The sequence below is a fragment of the Prosopis cineraria genome, unplaced genomic scaffold, assembly GCF_029017545.1.
Source record: "Prosopis cineraria cultivar Desert tree isolate PC_DT_omini unplaced genomic scaffold, ASM2901754v1 PC1577, whole genome shotgun sequence".
Taxonomy (NCBI): Eukaryota; Viridiplantae; Streptophyta; class Magnoliopsida; order Fabales; family Fabaceae; genus Prosopis; species Prosopis cineraria.
The window spans coordinates 1-15545 of NW_026556902.1; the positions used below are offsets into that span (position 1 = coordinate 1).

The following is a 15545-nucleotide window of genomic DNA, read 5'->3' on the forward strand; positions in this document are numbered from 1 at the left end:
CTTCTCAGCTTCGGGTGTCATGCATAATATCCCACTAAAGAAGATCAAGCAGCCAAAACCTCATTTCAGATATCACTGACTAGATCGAGAAGGAATATTAATTTCTCCAAAGCATCTCAACGAGTAAATTGGTAAGCATACTAATCCAACTAGTCATAATACCTCTATTGGAGTTGATGATTTCTTCTCACTAATCTTATCATACTTCTGTTTTTTATTGCCGGCCTTCAGACCTTGCCAGGGAAGACTAAAATAACATAGAAAACCGACAGTAAGAATGCCATCAAAATAATATGTAGCAACTATGGGGTAAAAAAGACGGGTCTGATAAGTATCCAACCTTCCTCTTAAGAAGTACATGAGCACATAACCAAGAGATTCCAGATCATCTCTTCTGCTTTGTTCTGCCAGAAAAATAAAATAAAATCAGGCAGTTGAAAGCAGGTGAGTCTAATTTTGTAATGATTTACTTTTATTAATTAGGGTGTCAGTATGAAAAAGAATAAATCTAGCATAAGATATTTGCCCACCAATTCCAAGATGAGTGTTGACACTTGCATAGCGAGCTGTGCCAGTCAGGTTCTTGTTTTTCTCTACAAATAGAAGACACATAAATTTACATAACAATTTTGAAGGAAATCATAGAAAGAAAAGGAAAATAGCAAAATGCACACAGAATTATAGAACACAAAACTAAGTAAAATGAATCCCAGAAAAAAAAAACACTGAAGTAAAAGATCCATGTTTATTAAGCATTTGATCACAAGATGGCAAACAGAGATGAGCCTGGGTTGGGAACTGAGATAAAACATAGAAGAGGATCCAACCAGAGCACGCAGAGCCAAATATTGGTCTACATAGAAGAGGATTCAACCAGAGCACGCAGAGCCAAATATTGGTCTCAGTTCAAATTTTAGAAATTACTTTTTATTGATTAAGGTGTTCATGACAGTATTTACAATACCGGATTGGAGATATGTCACACAAAAGAATGAATTTCAAATAAAACTGCAGCAATCCAAAATGATCTTACTAAAGTAATGATGTAACTGCCTAAATCCGAGATTTTTTTTTTTTTTTAAATTTTAACCAATAAATTGGCAACACAAGGATAGGTGTGCTAATTTATTGTTGCTTCCTGGAGGAAAACTGCATTCCTGCATAGTTAATTCCAATTCAATACACACACACGCACACACAAATGCGCATGACTAAATATGTTGCACTTGAGCACTTCCAAAACTGGGCATCTGCATGTCCAGAAAAGAGCATGACAAAATTTACCTGTATGGTATGTGCTTATGAGTCTGGAGATCCTTATACTTCTTTCCAAGTCCATAATCAATGATGTAAACCTGCCATGATAAACATATTATCAAAATAATTACAAAGAACTAAATTTCCTGCATTCACCCAATATTTTCTTATCAGAATCTCCTGATCATGTTTTGACTCCTTTAATTGACAAAAGAATGGAATTCTTTTTCTTTCTAAGATTGAGGAGAAGAAAGCAAGGCAGTGGAGAGCAAGAAATCCTTTAGTTAAATTATCCACAACAAAACAATTAAATCTAGCAGAAGCAAACACAAAAGTTAATGTTATCCCGATCAGCATACATATCTGATAGAGTAATTCCCCTGTCGAATTTTTTTTTTTTTTAAATCCACATTGAGGCTGAAAAGCAACTCTCAGCATGGGTTACTGATGTTGATAACTCCTTTACCTGGTTAGCTTTGCGCCCTAGACCCATTAAAAAATTGTCAGGCTTTATGTCACGATGAAGAAATCCTCTTGAATGCATATATTCAACCCTGTTAATCTGAAAATAATAATAACAATATGAATACTTAGTAAATCTGTCTATGACACTTTACTTAAAATGGTTTCCAAGTAGACTTACTAATTGATCAGCAAGCATCAACACTGTCTTTAAGCTGAACTTCCGGTTGCAATAGTTGAACAGATCTTCTAAGCTTGGCCCAAGAAGGTCAATAACCATAACATTGTAGTCTCCCTCAACTCCAAACCACTTGAGGTGAGGAATCCCCGCTTTATTGAAGAAAAGCCAGATCCAATTACTTAAGAGCAATATTGTTTCTTTCTTATTATTTTTGCAACTTTTTTTGTTTTTGTTTTGTAGGCATGACTTAGAGAAGAATAATGGTTCTGTTCATAATGAAGTATAATTCTAGACCAATGGGCATATGTATAACTATACTCCTGAATCCAAATACAAAGGAACGAATTATATATTTCATTTGTATATTCAAAATTGTCAAAAGAGACTTTCATATTAGTAAACACTTAAAGAATCTCTGGACACAAAAAAGCTAAAAAGGTAAAGTCACCACAGACTTACTTCCTCCTTGAAGAAGCATATATAATTTTGATTCATATTGCAGCTGTGGATGCCTGCTCTTCACAGGTTCCTGAATTTTTTTTTTTTTTTTGGAGAAGGGGGAGGGAGCAAAAGAAATTGGTTAAAAATTAGCACAGAATGTCATGCGCATATTGGAATCACTAATCACTAACTGGTATACAAATGTCTCTAGAAATAAACAAAGGCAAGGATATTATAAACCCCCCCCCCCCCCGGCCCCAAAAAAAAAAGGATATAACAAGCTAAACCACATTGAAACAAAAAGAACTAAAAAGAAAAGGCAGCATTTCACACAATTCTCGAATCCTTAAAGAGAGCATTCATTTCTTCTAAACTTTAGCTACTGTTACAAAGTTGACATTGAGAGGAGGATGGATGTTGTTCCTTTTGTTGTTTGCTTAGTCAACAAATTATTCCTCACATCAGGTTTTGCTTATGATTATTGGAACTCCCATAGCAACTATAAAAAAAAAAAAAAAAAATTCAATGCATGTCACCATCCAAAGTGCCAATGTCTGTTGCATAGAAAGATAGAGCATCAATTATCCAAAGCAGGCATTATTAAGTAACGACATTTAATATTGAGATTGTAGATGAAGTAAAAAGAAGTGATTTGTTCATGCTAAACTCTAAGCAATCATTTGACATAGCAAAACGTCACAATAGATTCAATTTTTAAACCGTTTTAACCCTACCGAACACAGAATGGGGGTTATCAAGAAAAGATAACATACCAGCTTAACAGCCACCTCCTCTCCAGTTTGAACGTTAACACCTAACATGAGAAATAAGAGAAGGATTAGCGTGTTTATAGAAACATAACATCGCAAGAGATGCTGTCAGTGAAAAAGTACTCGCATTTACCTAAATAAAGCTCTCCAAAAGACCCACTCCCAATTTTCCTTCCCAGTTTGAACTTGCCAGCAATCACATGATCCATTATGAACAAGACCTTCAGTACGCCGCCAAGCACCAACTGTAATAAGTTGTTCTACTCAGATGTTCGCCCAGGTTTTTATCTAGATGTTCAAAATGGCATAAAGACCAAAAATACACCGTGTTCCTCCGCCGACTCACCAGTTAAAAGGGCCCGACAAATCAAATGATTCGCTTTCTTCAATAATCAACCCGATTCTAATAAAACTTCCCAATACGGTGATCCAATTGATCGTAAAATTGCGTATGACGTAAATCCAGATAGGAGAAAACCAATGCGAAACAATTTATAGCATCCCCAGGAATGAAGACGAAGTCTTTATTCAGAAGGCCAAACCAAATTCTCCAGTGACATCCATTTACCACAACTAAACCGAATCAATTGCCGATAGAAGCCCTAATTTCCAGAAAACAGGAACGAGTTGACCAGATAAAATATGACGCGAACATTACCAGGAACAATTGAAAGAAACTTTTACAACATAAAATAAAAATAGTAACAACGGAGGAGATCCAGGAGCATGCGCTGGATGGGACGAGGCATGAAGAAACAAGAGTAGTTCCGCAAAACAAAAGCTGGATGATGGACGGCGGAAACTGATGTAAATGAGAGAGAAAGATGACAATGGAAAAACTGTACGACGTGAAATCTATATAGTAATCGCTATTTCATTCTTTCCTTGCCCGAAAAAATAATAAAATTCCCGTTCTTTCGTAAACATAACAAAATTCTTTTTTTTTTTTTAGCTCCGTTCTCTGCGCCGATATTAATTAACAGCTTTAAATTACCCTTAAATAAAAAAAACTTACAGATTTTTGTTTTCCCTTAAACTGAAGACTGGCGATGAGTTAGTTAGCATTTAGCACTTGAGCCTCCTTGGGTGCTGCCCACGATGCGATGTGCTGCGAAGGGACTCTCTTTAATCTTTATCTCTTTACCTTTTTATTCTCTTTTGCTTTTCTTTCTTCTTCTTTTTCTTTTTCCCCCTCCCCTCCCCTCTCTTGCTTTTTCCTTACTTTGTTCAAGTCAATCTGTTTGTTCTGGTATTTTGTTTTCCATTCTTGTCATCTGCTTCTTTGTATTTTATACGTGATCAAGAAGTGCTCGATTCATGCTTCTGTCTCTTTCGATACCTGGTCGTCTTATCGATGCGATCTCGGATTTATGTATTGTTTAACATATGAGGATTTGACACAACTATTTTTTTGGGGGAAAAAAAATCTACTGTATGATATTGCTGACCGATATTAGAGTTAAATATTATCAATCTTGTTCCATCCACTGGCTTTTTTTCCCCACTGCATTCTTCATCCCTTCATCTTCACTGCAGATGTATGTACCATCGCCTTTGTGGTGAAAGTCCAGATTTGATGTCTATGAAAATACTCTTAGAATGTTAAAAAAAAAAAAACAGTCAAATTTAAACCATTCACTGTTTTAGTACAAGAAGTAGATTTGAATTTTTTTAAGGTAGATGATAGATCCCTCCCATTTAAATTGTTATATATATATATATATATATAAGGGTTAAATTATTTTAAGGCAATCAAATTTGTTCTTCCATAGAAAAAATTTGAATCCCAACCACTGTTACTCATGTGAACTTGAGTTGATTCCATTCACTGTACATCTCACTCTTCACACCCATATGTGGCCATAACATTCAACATGATTTTCTCTCCATGAAATTTGATACCCGTACATTCGTTATGTTTACTGGTATCAATCAAATACATTCATAAACAAAATGGTCCCGTGAGCTGCTTAACACAATGATATTCTAATATGAACCTCACGTGATAATATATTCTAATATGTAATTTGAAGCGTCTTCTTTTATATTTAGTAGGAATGACTGAAAGAGGTGATTATCTTAATAGTCGATCAAGTTATATAATTACAATCATAATCATAACTATTATGAAAAAGTGAAATGCGAGAGACCCAGACCAAAAAAAATAGTGGGAGGGGGTAGCAGAGTAGAACACGCAATCAATTAAATATAATTATAATATTGAATTCACTCAAATATGTCCCCACAAATCATTCATTACTAGCGCACCTCAAGTTATGAGGAGAACATAATAATGAAGGATATGATGAAAATAGACCCTGATATTTGAACTAATCAAATAAAATTGGACCTAAATTTTAGGAATCTCCAATGTCATCTTTTTTATTTATTCATCATTATAGTTTGTGTGATTTCAAAGTATAAAGACTGATCAGTAATACTATAAGGATGAATCAATTAATTTTTCCTTTCATATATTCTTTTCGCAAGCCCAGAAAAAAAAAAGTGCACTACTTGTCATTACAGCATTACAAGATGCAGTTGTAATTATCTAGTCATATATCAAGATGATCGATAATATAACAGAATACTTGTAGTATATTACACGTAATTAATTCATACATACAAAAAGTTTAATCTCAAAAAAAATGGAACACCTAAAGAGCTCATATTGTGAACAAAATTCAGGAGCTTTTGACAAAATTTCTAAAGGTGCCCGGGTGAAGCGATCAAAAGTCTCGGCAATCATACTGTTCAATAGATAGATGCTAATGCCATAGGATTATGATGACCTAAGACATTTGAAAATCTCACAACATTGTCTTTTTAAAAAGTTACGACTTTGTCGTCAATCAGCTTAATAAGATCATATTCTCCTCGTTGCGGATCTCGAATTCGTCTAACAGCGGCAAGGTTTTGAAGTAGCACCAAAGTTTTTTAGATTGAGTCACAATCAAAGATCAAGGTAAGCGAGATGAACGACCAACCAAAACGACAAAGGGACTCGATATTAAAAGAATGCTTCCAGTTTGGATTAGGTTTACTTGACCAACCTCTCAGAATCAACGTTCAAGAATGATGTGCAATGCAAAATTTAAAAACTGTTCGGTTCAGTTATACTATATTTTATAGTACTCTTAGATGGTGCGATATTTACATTTTTATGTAATTTAACATAACAAGTTTAATTACGATTGATAAGTCACATCGTAACAAAACCCTAGGATATATTACACGTTGCAAGATAGAAAGTGATACAAATAATTGGCTATCACTAACGTACAAATTTACAGAGTATATCCGTTTACAGTGTTTCTCGTACCGACATAATGCAGTAAGAGGTTTACACCTCCATAGTTAGGGCACATAACTTTCTTCATGCCTTTGCTCAAGCAAGCAATCAAGTACCAAGTAACCATTATTGTAGCCAAGAACGTATCCAAGCATCGAATAACGTTAAGAATAATAAATTGAACATTGAAAAAGTTAACGCTGTTGGCATGAGTTATGGCTCCTATGCTGTCAGACTGGATATGTCACAAGTTTTGCCCTGTCAGGAGGTTTCTCTGTCTTTATTAGTTACCTCTAAACGGGGTGGCAAGAGGTTTAGAAAGCTCCCTTGAGCAGATTGATTGCCTGCAGGTGCATCTGAAGAAGCAGACACCTCTGATGTTTCTGATTCACCAACTGTCTCAACCCCATTTTGATCAGATGAGAAACAGAAAAGTATACAGGAGCGAGCAACCAAATATATCGATCTTTTTAAATAAAAAAGAAAGGTCAGAAAGTTTTGAAAGCATACCAAAAAGTGACTTGATAGTCGGCCTCTTTGATTTGGAGGATTTCTTCTTCAATTCGGCTGCAAGGTAAGAGGAAAAAAATTATATCGAGAACTATTTTGTGCATGCATGTGTTTAATGATATTCAATATCCATTATTGCATTAAAGGAAAATAATGTATCCTAAAAAAAAAATGGCATCCATGACATGGGCTATAATTTCCATTATTGAACCTTAATCCTGATCCGAGTATTTGGTAAAACAATATACTTGATCATGATTGAAGGTTTCAATATAGAGCGTTGCATAAAACATTATAAATTAATATGCAGAGGTGTTAAAGAAAAAGTGACATACCCATCCCAGGAACTTGATAGTCATTGACAATTTCGAAATTCTTATATGTGTACCCAACAAAATTTAAGTCCTTAGACGAGAGCATCTGTAAAATCACCCATTAAAAGAGACAACATGAAAGTGAAAAAAATGTGTAGCCCTGATCAGCGGCAACAGACGAAGAACTAGAAGATCAAACAAGAGAAGATCAACAACCATATAACATGATATATTGCCTAAATGAAACGTTCATTGGCACCGGCTAATGAAGAATATAACCAACGACTGCACTTGACAAAGGCAAGTCCATTTGTACTGCTAATGATAGCAAGGCAAACAATATTAAATTTTTCATTGAGGAAAGTGATATCCTATATCTCGAGTAATTCCAAACAACCTTGGAGCAGCAGGGACATACTTAATCATCTACATTTCACTGGGCCCAACAAATACAAAATCCTAGCAGAGTCATAACTTAAAATTACTTAAGAATTCAGGAAAAGGTGTCATGACTGGCAAATCCAAATTTCAGGAATTACAAGGGTATCGATTAAGACATAATCCTTATCATGGTCCTGAAAAAGTTTGTTTAGCTCGACATTAGCCAAATGACTTCAGAAGACATACTTTGTCTAAAATTGAAAAATAAATTAGAACTTCTGATATGGGAATGTCAAACAAGTTCAACAGCCGGCAGCATGCTTCCTGTTCCTGCTACCATGGCCCTGCCTACCAGACGTTAAATTTTATTCAACTTAGCTCAACAGCCAACTCACAGCAATGTAAAATCAAGGGGAAGTTAATTTTCACAACACCCAAGATGTATTTAATTTCCATATGGAAGTAATTCAAATAATGATGCTTATTTTCTTTTCATATATTATACTGACTGAAAAGAACACCGCACTGTTTCATCACCATATCAGTCAACAGAAGATTATGCAAATGTTAACTATGGTGATAACTTGCAGACATATCAGCAACAGAGAAGTATGCATCCAAGATTACCTTTCTCCAAGGCCCAGATCTTGATGCTTGGTGATTCTGGATGTCTGACTGCAAATGCGAAAGGGAAAATGAGGAGCGATAGGAAAAGGTAAAAGGCATTAGATAAGCATTTATGCCTAGCAATAACCGTAAAGGCCCAAATACCTCTTCAAACTTCTCAAAATTTTGAGTATCTAATTCATCATTGACCTCAGGAATAAATGCAGCTTCCATTTGATATAGCTTATCCCATTCAACACCTTTGAAGAATGGATGATCCTGAAATGGAATACAACAGCAAGGTAACCTCTATATCCAAACATATAATGGAACAAATCCAGGATGTTCTAATAGAGCAAACCATACAACACCTTTATTTCATCAGCACCGTTTGACCCCAGCCTGTGATTGACATTACACAAAAGTTTACAAATAAGATCTTTAGCCTCTGGGGATAGTCTTGCCTCTTCTGGAAACTTCAAGTGAGATTTCCAATTTACTATCTGCATGAAACACGTATTTCAATTTTCAACTAATATCTGGCAGACTCACAGCAAATGAATTTAACAGGGGAAAAATGGGTCAGCTTCATCATGACTGAACATTGGCTTATATGGTTTGACTTTCGTACACGAGCACAAAATTGCCAAGAACTTAGCTCAATAAGATATTGGGAAAATCACAATCAAGGACAACTGAATAACATTTGTTGCTCTGCAGGACCAAGTAACCTTAACGTGATTAAAATTTATTGTGTAAAGACAAAACTACCCCTCATGTATATATATACTCTTTTAACAAGTCCCTATTTGAGAAAAAACAAGTCTCATTTTCATTTTAACAATAATCAATTCTCTCATCAACAATTTCAGAAAATTAATTTGGTGGTGGAAAGGAACAAGTATTGTGATTTAGTGAACAAATCCTCATTCAGGACAAAAAAAAGTTTCATTTCTATTTTAACAACAATCAATTCCTTCATTAACAACTCTAAAATATTAACTAAGTGGTAAAGAGGAAGTATTGTGATCTAATGAACCTCATTCAAGTAAAAATAAGTTTCAATTCCATTTTAACAGCATTAAATTCCCCCCATCACAACAAGTGTGTGTGTGTGTGTGTGTGTGTGTGTGGTGTCAGGGATAGTTTTGTTTTTTCACAATAAATTTTAATTACATTTAGGCCCCTTGGTCTTGCAGAGCAAAATTAGAATTATTTGGTCTTGTAGAGTAATAAATGTTATTCAACAGTCCTGGGTTGTGATTTTCCCTAAGATCTTTAAGAGTTGTTTGGTGCATTATGATCTCGACCTTATTATCTCACATACCATGATATTTTGGATGACAATGTTTGGTGTGTTGTTATTTAATAACATGATGACATTTGAAATATCACCTTTATATTGCTTCTTAACCCAAAAGGATGTTATTTAATAACAGCCAAAATATTTTGTCATCTCACATGACAAGGTGGAATACATTAGTTCTTTCAGTTACCAATTTTATCATAACCTTTCCAGATTAATTGACTCAGAAATTATGAGTGTGTCTCAAAAGGTGTACATGGAAATTCAAAAAAGTAAACAGCATGGACTAACACGTGTAGCCTAATATAGGCATCATGAATACAAAGTTATCCTTATTGCAATATCTACCAAAATATGCAAGATACTGTGGTATCTGAGATCACATGATACTAAATGCCTCCTTAGTATCATTTCAAATATTTTAAAAGGCAAGACATTGATGAGAACTGCAACAGAATTATAACTACCTAAATTTCAACATCAAACGCAAACAGCTCAAATTACAGTAAATACAATGAGTTTCTTGGAATAACTTGCAAAACTAAAAGCTATGTCAAAGATATGTTCGTAGCAATGAACAGCTCTATCATAAATATTACCTTTCTACATGTTGACATTGGATCGTCAGAATAAAATGGAGGATACCCCACCAACATTTCATACATAATCGCTCCAAGCGACCACCTGTATATTTCATAACAATCATTACAGTATTTCAATAATATATGAAACCATTAAAAAGAAAAAAGGAAAAGACAAACGATGTCAAGCATGAAATGTGAATGTAAGAGCTCGTTTGGTTTTCCATCAGTGAAAAATCAGTTTGTTAAAAGTTCAATTCAATAAAAGTCAGTTGTGATAACAAAATTTGTATTTGGATACAATTTTTCAAAAGTTAGTTTGGTAAACTAAAAGTTGCTTGAATTATATATATTGCAATGTGCTTTTGAATGTATAATTACAGAATATGACATTGATTTTTATTATTTATAATTTTTGTTATAAAACTATTTTATATTAGAACAATTTAAATATAATTACATTGTTCTAAAAATTTTAAAAACCCCTCATCTTTTTTACAAGGCATTTTTGAGAAGGATATTTAATTCTTATCATAAATATTTAAAAATTATTTAATTATTTATGACAGCTTTTGATATTACCTTTTTCTAATGTTTTTGTTTTTGTTCTCGTTTTATTTGGCTAATTTTTTAATTATAACGTTTTTAAATATGAAAGAATTTGATATTTTTTATTTAGTGTCATTGAATTAAACAAGCCTTTTAATTTTATCCTCTAAGAACACAAAAACTGAGAGCATAACGCAACTAGCGTGAAAGTACAATAAATAAGGTTTTTAATTTAATTTGATTGGGATGCTGATGATGGAACGAAGGGCAAAGAGCGTCAGAGTGATGAATGATGCATAAGTTTTGAGGGATGGAAATGTGCTTTCAGTTTGAAAAGCTACAGGAAATAAGATTAGCCAAATGTATTTTGAGCCTAAATTTAGGAAAGTCAATTTGGGTACAAATTGTTTCCCAAACAACTTTTAACATCCTAAAAGTGTAAATGGATTTTCTAAATGTAAAACATTGGGTTCCCAAACAGGAACTAAAACTAAGTTGAAATATTTTGGAAAGATAACCAATAAATTATGGCAAGAACACACTTGGGTTCTAAAATATACATTCTAATTCACTTGCCACACAAATCAGAGTGAAATAAATCAAAAAAGAGTTAAATATCATAAAACTGACCAGTCACATTCCATTCCATAACCTTTCTTCAATAGAACTTCTGGAGCAATATAATCAGGTGTGCCAACAGTAGAATAAGCCTGCAACATCCATGAATTCACCATTATAAAGCACACACAACATAAGCGGAAAGGAACACACTTATTCCTCACACATTGAGAAAAGAAACAAATCTTCTTCAGTCCTCACAAATATCCTCAGTATTAGCAGTCATGGTTTTCTTCATGTTGGAAGGAGAGGGGGGTTTGCAAGTACATTTTATCAGCACATGACTTGTACATTTAACAAGGTTATGAGGAAACACCACAGCAAGTACTAATAAGAAATAGCTAGCACATGATTGCAGTAAACATACAAGTGTTCTTCTGTTCCTTTGCCAGTGTTGTAGTTGTTCTTGTCGTGTGCGTTTTGGAGCTGAGCGTTCATCATTCTGTGAAGATCCATTTGCATTCTGACCCACTGAAAAATCATCTTCTTGAAGTGTGCTGCAATCTAATGGTTTACATAGTCCAAAATCTGAAAGTCTCAAGTGTCCGTATTTATCAAGTAACAAATTATCAGGCTTGATATCCCTGCATCATTAAATATTGAAAAGATTTATGCTCTACTGTTAACTAAGGCAGCTTTTGTCGCAAATAAATTGATGTACAAACAATAAAATTAGATTTTAGGCATCATATAGTTCAGTGTCACACCATTTTGAATTGACATGTGTAGCAGTCAAGAATCATGAGAAGACTTGTACTTCCAATGATAGTTTTGGAATTTTAGCAAGTCACTGTATATTGGCTTCCCTAGAACCTAACCAACATGCAATAGTCGAATTCAATATAAAAGAGAACAAAGGATTGCTTGGACACTAATAAATAACAAGCCCCATACCGATGGATATAATTGTGTTTATGAATAGATTCAATAGCCAGAACTGTTTCCGCTACATAAAATCTGGCTTCATCTTCAGTCAAGGTATCCTTTCTCATAAGAAGAGTCATCATATCCCCACCAGGTAGATACTCCATAATAAGATACAAATACTCATCATCCTGGAATGAACAATAAAGTTTGACTATACAATTGCTGTCAACCTCTGCAAGGAGGTTTCTTTCAGCTCTGACATGTTCTACCTGAAGAGATTTACAAAACTCAAAATGAGTATGGCAACCTCATGCACTTTGATAAAACCTAGAGACTACTAAATGTAAACCTGCCAACCTGGCCTCTACGAAGCATCTCTGATTTCTTCAGCTTTTTCATTGCATACACATTGCCTGTCATCTTTTCCCTGCAGACCCTGACCTACATCAAATTCAAAAGTTTAGGAAGCAGTCAAATCATCGGCAGAAAAATACGTGCAAGAACAATGAGACTCAGCTAAGAAGTACTGCAAGTTTTCATTCCAAAATCAAATAAATTAGTGGGGGTTTTGGGGGGGCATCCTTTCTCAGGAAATAAAAACTTATTTTTATATTATTTGCAGATCGAAATCATCCTTTTCAATATATTCTACTTATTACAAATATTTTCCTCTACACATCTACTCTTTAAAAGTGCTTTGATCATTATATGCCTATAAATGAATGAGAGTTCAAACAAGAATAAATGTTAAATTAAAAGTATTAAATTGATTCTCAATTTTGATGAACTCAAATAATAATAACAAAAATAACAAACCTTATCTCATTAGATAGGGCCGACTACATGAATTACACTACGTCATTGTGCTTTATCATTTACCAATCTTTTATGAATGTTGTTAACTAAGAGGTCTCGGTTAATAACTTTCATAAATGTTCTTTTCGGTCTTCCTCTACTACTCTTTACAAGGCTCAAAATTATTTGTTCCACTCTTCTTATCAGTGCCTCCTAGGGTCTTTTCTATATATGTCCAAACTATCTTAAACAATTTTTTATTATTTTCCTTCCATAGGTGTTATGCCAACTTTTCCTCATATATACTCATTTCAGATTTCATCTTAATGTGTATGATTGCACATCCATCTCAACATTTTCCTCTTTGGTACTCTAAATTTATGCTCCTGCTATCCCTTTAAAACTTAACATTCACTACCATATAATATAGTTGATCTTATCGTAGTTCGATAAAACTTTCCTTTAAGTTTATTAGATATTTTCAATCACAAATAACATCTTTAACCTTTCTCTAACCAAACCACCCATCTTGTGCCCTAGGTGCAACATCCCCATCAATTTTCCCATCATATTGAATAATAGCTCTCGAATATTTAAATTTTTTCACTTGAGGTATGATTTGAACTTCCAATTTCAATTCCAAATTACTATTAACTAACCTATTATCAAAATTATAATGCAAATATTTCGTCTTACTCCTATTCAGGTGGAAATCTTTCAATTCCAATGTCCTCTTCCATGAATCAAATTTGCAGTTAATCTCTTCTCTTGTCTAACTAATAAGAACTATATCACTTGCAAAAAGCATACATTTGAGGATTTCCTCTTGAATATGCTCAATTAAAACATCTAGAACTAAGTCAAACAAATAAAAACATGGATAATAAAATAAAAATAAATCAGCCTACCATCACATTTCAATATATTAATAGGACAAAAATATTACAAACTTGAAAAAGAGGCATACTCAATCATCACCATATATAAACTTATACATACCTCTCCAAATGCACCTTTTCCAATCATAGTTAATAACTCAAAATCATCAACGCCCATCTTATGCCTTTGAAGGCGCATATATTCTGTTTCCTTCTTCTCTAAAAACTTAAGAAGGTTGCTTTGATCTTCCTCTGAGACATCAGCATCAGCCAACTTCTTTTCCAAGATAGTTCGACTAATAAGAAAAAATGAGGCATAGAAACTTTAACCATGAAAGTGATTTTCAAAATCGTAATTCATATTAACATTCAAGCAGAGATAATACTTTCATCAATTTTGACATGTTCATAATGAATATAGGTCTACTAATTGTTGACTTAATAATAAGACAATACGAAAGAAACTTCCATCATCAACCACGTCATCCATGGAGATGGAGGTATCAAATCAGACACGAAGTCTACTAATTGTTGACTTAATAATAAGACTACACAAAAGAAACTTCCATCATCAACATTCAACCATGTCATCCATAGAGAAGGAAGTATCCAATGAGACACAGAGCTTCGTATTAAAGTAAAGAACTGGAATTGTATGTATTGCGTAGACTACCAGAACAGGAAAGCCAGAGGGCGCTCAGGTATTTATTTTAGGTGGTTTGAAGAGTCATTAATTAATAGTTCTTTTTTCTTTTTCTTTTTCTTTTTCTTTTCGGAAAAACGAAAAGAAAAGCCTAATCATTATCGGCGAGAAAAGATTGAATCATACCGTTCTTTCCTCTCCTGAAGGCTCTTCATTTGCTCCTTGTAATGGTTCTCAATGTACTGCTTGGCTGCAGCAACCTTCTGTTTTGTGGTACTGGAAAGAGCTTCGTCATCTACCGGTTGATTTGAATCTACCCCAGCACTATCGTCCTTTTTCTTTGACGATGACCTCATTTTATCTCGTGGTTGTAACTTCTGTAACCAACTCCTTGCGGAATCCATTTAGCTACGAACTCAGCAGTAACCTTAATGATCTGTGACCATCTTTCTGTATAAAAGAAGCAAACAAAAATCCATTAAAAATAAGCTTCCATGAAACTTCAAAAAAAAAATCTAATCGCACGAAATCTGCATCCGTATAAGCAGCAGTCACAGCCACAATTTCCACACTGAAATAAAGGCATACAAAAATTACCGCCGTTCCAAAAAGAAGTCATTGGAAACAAATAAACTGATTCCCCTCTTCGGAGTTTTCACGTAACCCAATTCCAATGACAGAAATATATATTTGTTAAGATTTACTTCAGAAACACGAAACATTTTCTCCAGGATACCTTAATTCCACAGTTTGGAGCATTTCAAATCAAAAGCCATATCATATATTAGGCACGGTGAGAGAACCCAAGAAATAAATGAATCTAGAAACATTCAGGATCAAGTGGAAATCGAAATAACAAATCCAAGAAGACGGGTTTCAGAAGTGCTGATAGTGGAAAAAGCTGAGAATTCGGATTACCGCAAAATTAATAGTCGAGTCCGCGAAACCCTAAAAGAGGGGAAAGAGTGTTGGCAACGATACCAGCAATCTCGGTACGCACGGGCTCCGGCACTGCGAAGCTCAAATGACAAGTCCGCGTGACGCTCTTGAACTGGTACATGGCGCAGCCGGCGACCCATCCATTTTTATAGTTT

At 34.3% G+C, this 15545-nt stretch overlaps 2 protein-coding genes across 3 annotated transcripts; both read right to left on the minus strand.

Annotated features, from left to right (window-relative positions):
* Positions 1-104: 104 nt before the first annotated feature.
* LOC129300412 (casein kinase 1) lies at positions 105-4142 on the minus strand. Its single transcript, XM_054938976.1, has 10 exons — positions 4127-4142; positions 3245-3356; positions 3115-3155; positions 2360-2429; positions 1901-2049; positions 1724-1819; positions 1285-1355; positions 531-592; positions 341-404; positions 105-247 (listed from the first exon to the last, which is right to left on the minus strand). The coding sequence occupies exons 2-10, from the start codon at positions 3318-3320 to the stop codon at positions 154-156; spliced, it is 723 nt and encodes a 240-aa protein (XP_054794951.1). The 5' UTR covers positions 3321-3356; positions 4127-4142; the 3' UTR covers positions 105-153.
* A 2179-nt stretch (positions 4143-6321) lies between these two features.
* Positions 6322-15528, minus strand: LOC129300415 (uncharacterized). Of its 2 annotated transcripts, none has more exons than XM_054938982.1 (14): positions 15433-15528; positions 14638-14901; positions 13930-14104; positions 12493-12576; positions 12163-12404; positions 11636-11852; positions 11281-11360; positions 10120-10204; positions 8586-8717; positions 8380-8493; positions 8236-8283; positions 7249-7333; positions 6914-6970; positions 6322-6798 (listed from the first exon to the last, which is right to left on the minus strand). In XM_054938982.1, the coding sequence occupies exons 2-14, from the start codon at positions 14853-14855 to the stop codon at positions 6665-6667; spliced, it is 1671 nt and encodes a 556-aa protein (XP_054794957.1). In that variant the 5' UTR covers positions 14856-14901; positions 15433-15528; the 3' UTR covers positions 6322-6664. The 2 variants fall into 2 exon arrangements, with proteins under 2 accessions (XP_054794957.1, XP_054794956.1); XM_054938981.1 differs by having other exon boundaries at positions 15370-15527.
* Positions 15529-15545: the final 17 nt, after the last annotated feature.

Bases quoted from the DNA above. Each gene is read 5' to 3' on its own strand.
- LOC129300412 (XM_054938976.1), bottom strand. From the start codon at position 3,320: ATGGATCATGTGATTGCTGGCAAGTTCAAACTGGGAAGGAAAATTGGG. The intron at 405-530 runs GTGGGCAAATAT...TTTTTCTGGCAG, and splicing joins CAACACTCATCTTGGAATTG to AACAAAGCAGAAGAGATGAT. The intron at 248-340 runs GTTGGATACTTA...ATGTTATTTTAG, and splicing joins ATGTACTTCTTAAGAGGAAG to TCTTCCCTGGCAAGGTCTGA.
- LOC129300415 (XM_054938982.1), bottom strand. From the start codon at position 14,855: ATGGATTCCGCAAGGAGTTGGTTACAGAAGTTACAACCACGAGATAAA. The intron at 10,205-11,280 runs GTCAGTTTTATG...TGAAATATACAG, and splicing joins TATGGAATGGAATGTGACTG to GTGGTCGCTTGGAGCGATTA. The intron at 6,971-7,248 runs GTATGTCACTTT...CTTACCTTGCAG, and splicing joins CTATCAAGTTCCTGGGATGG to CCGAATTGAAGAAGAAATCC.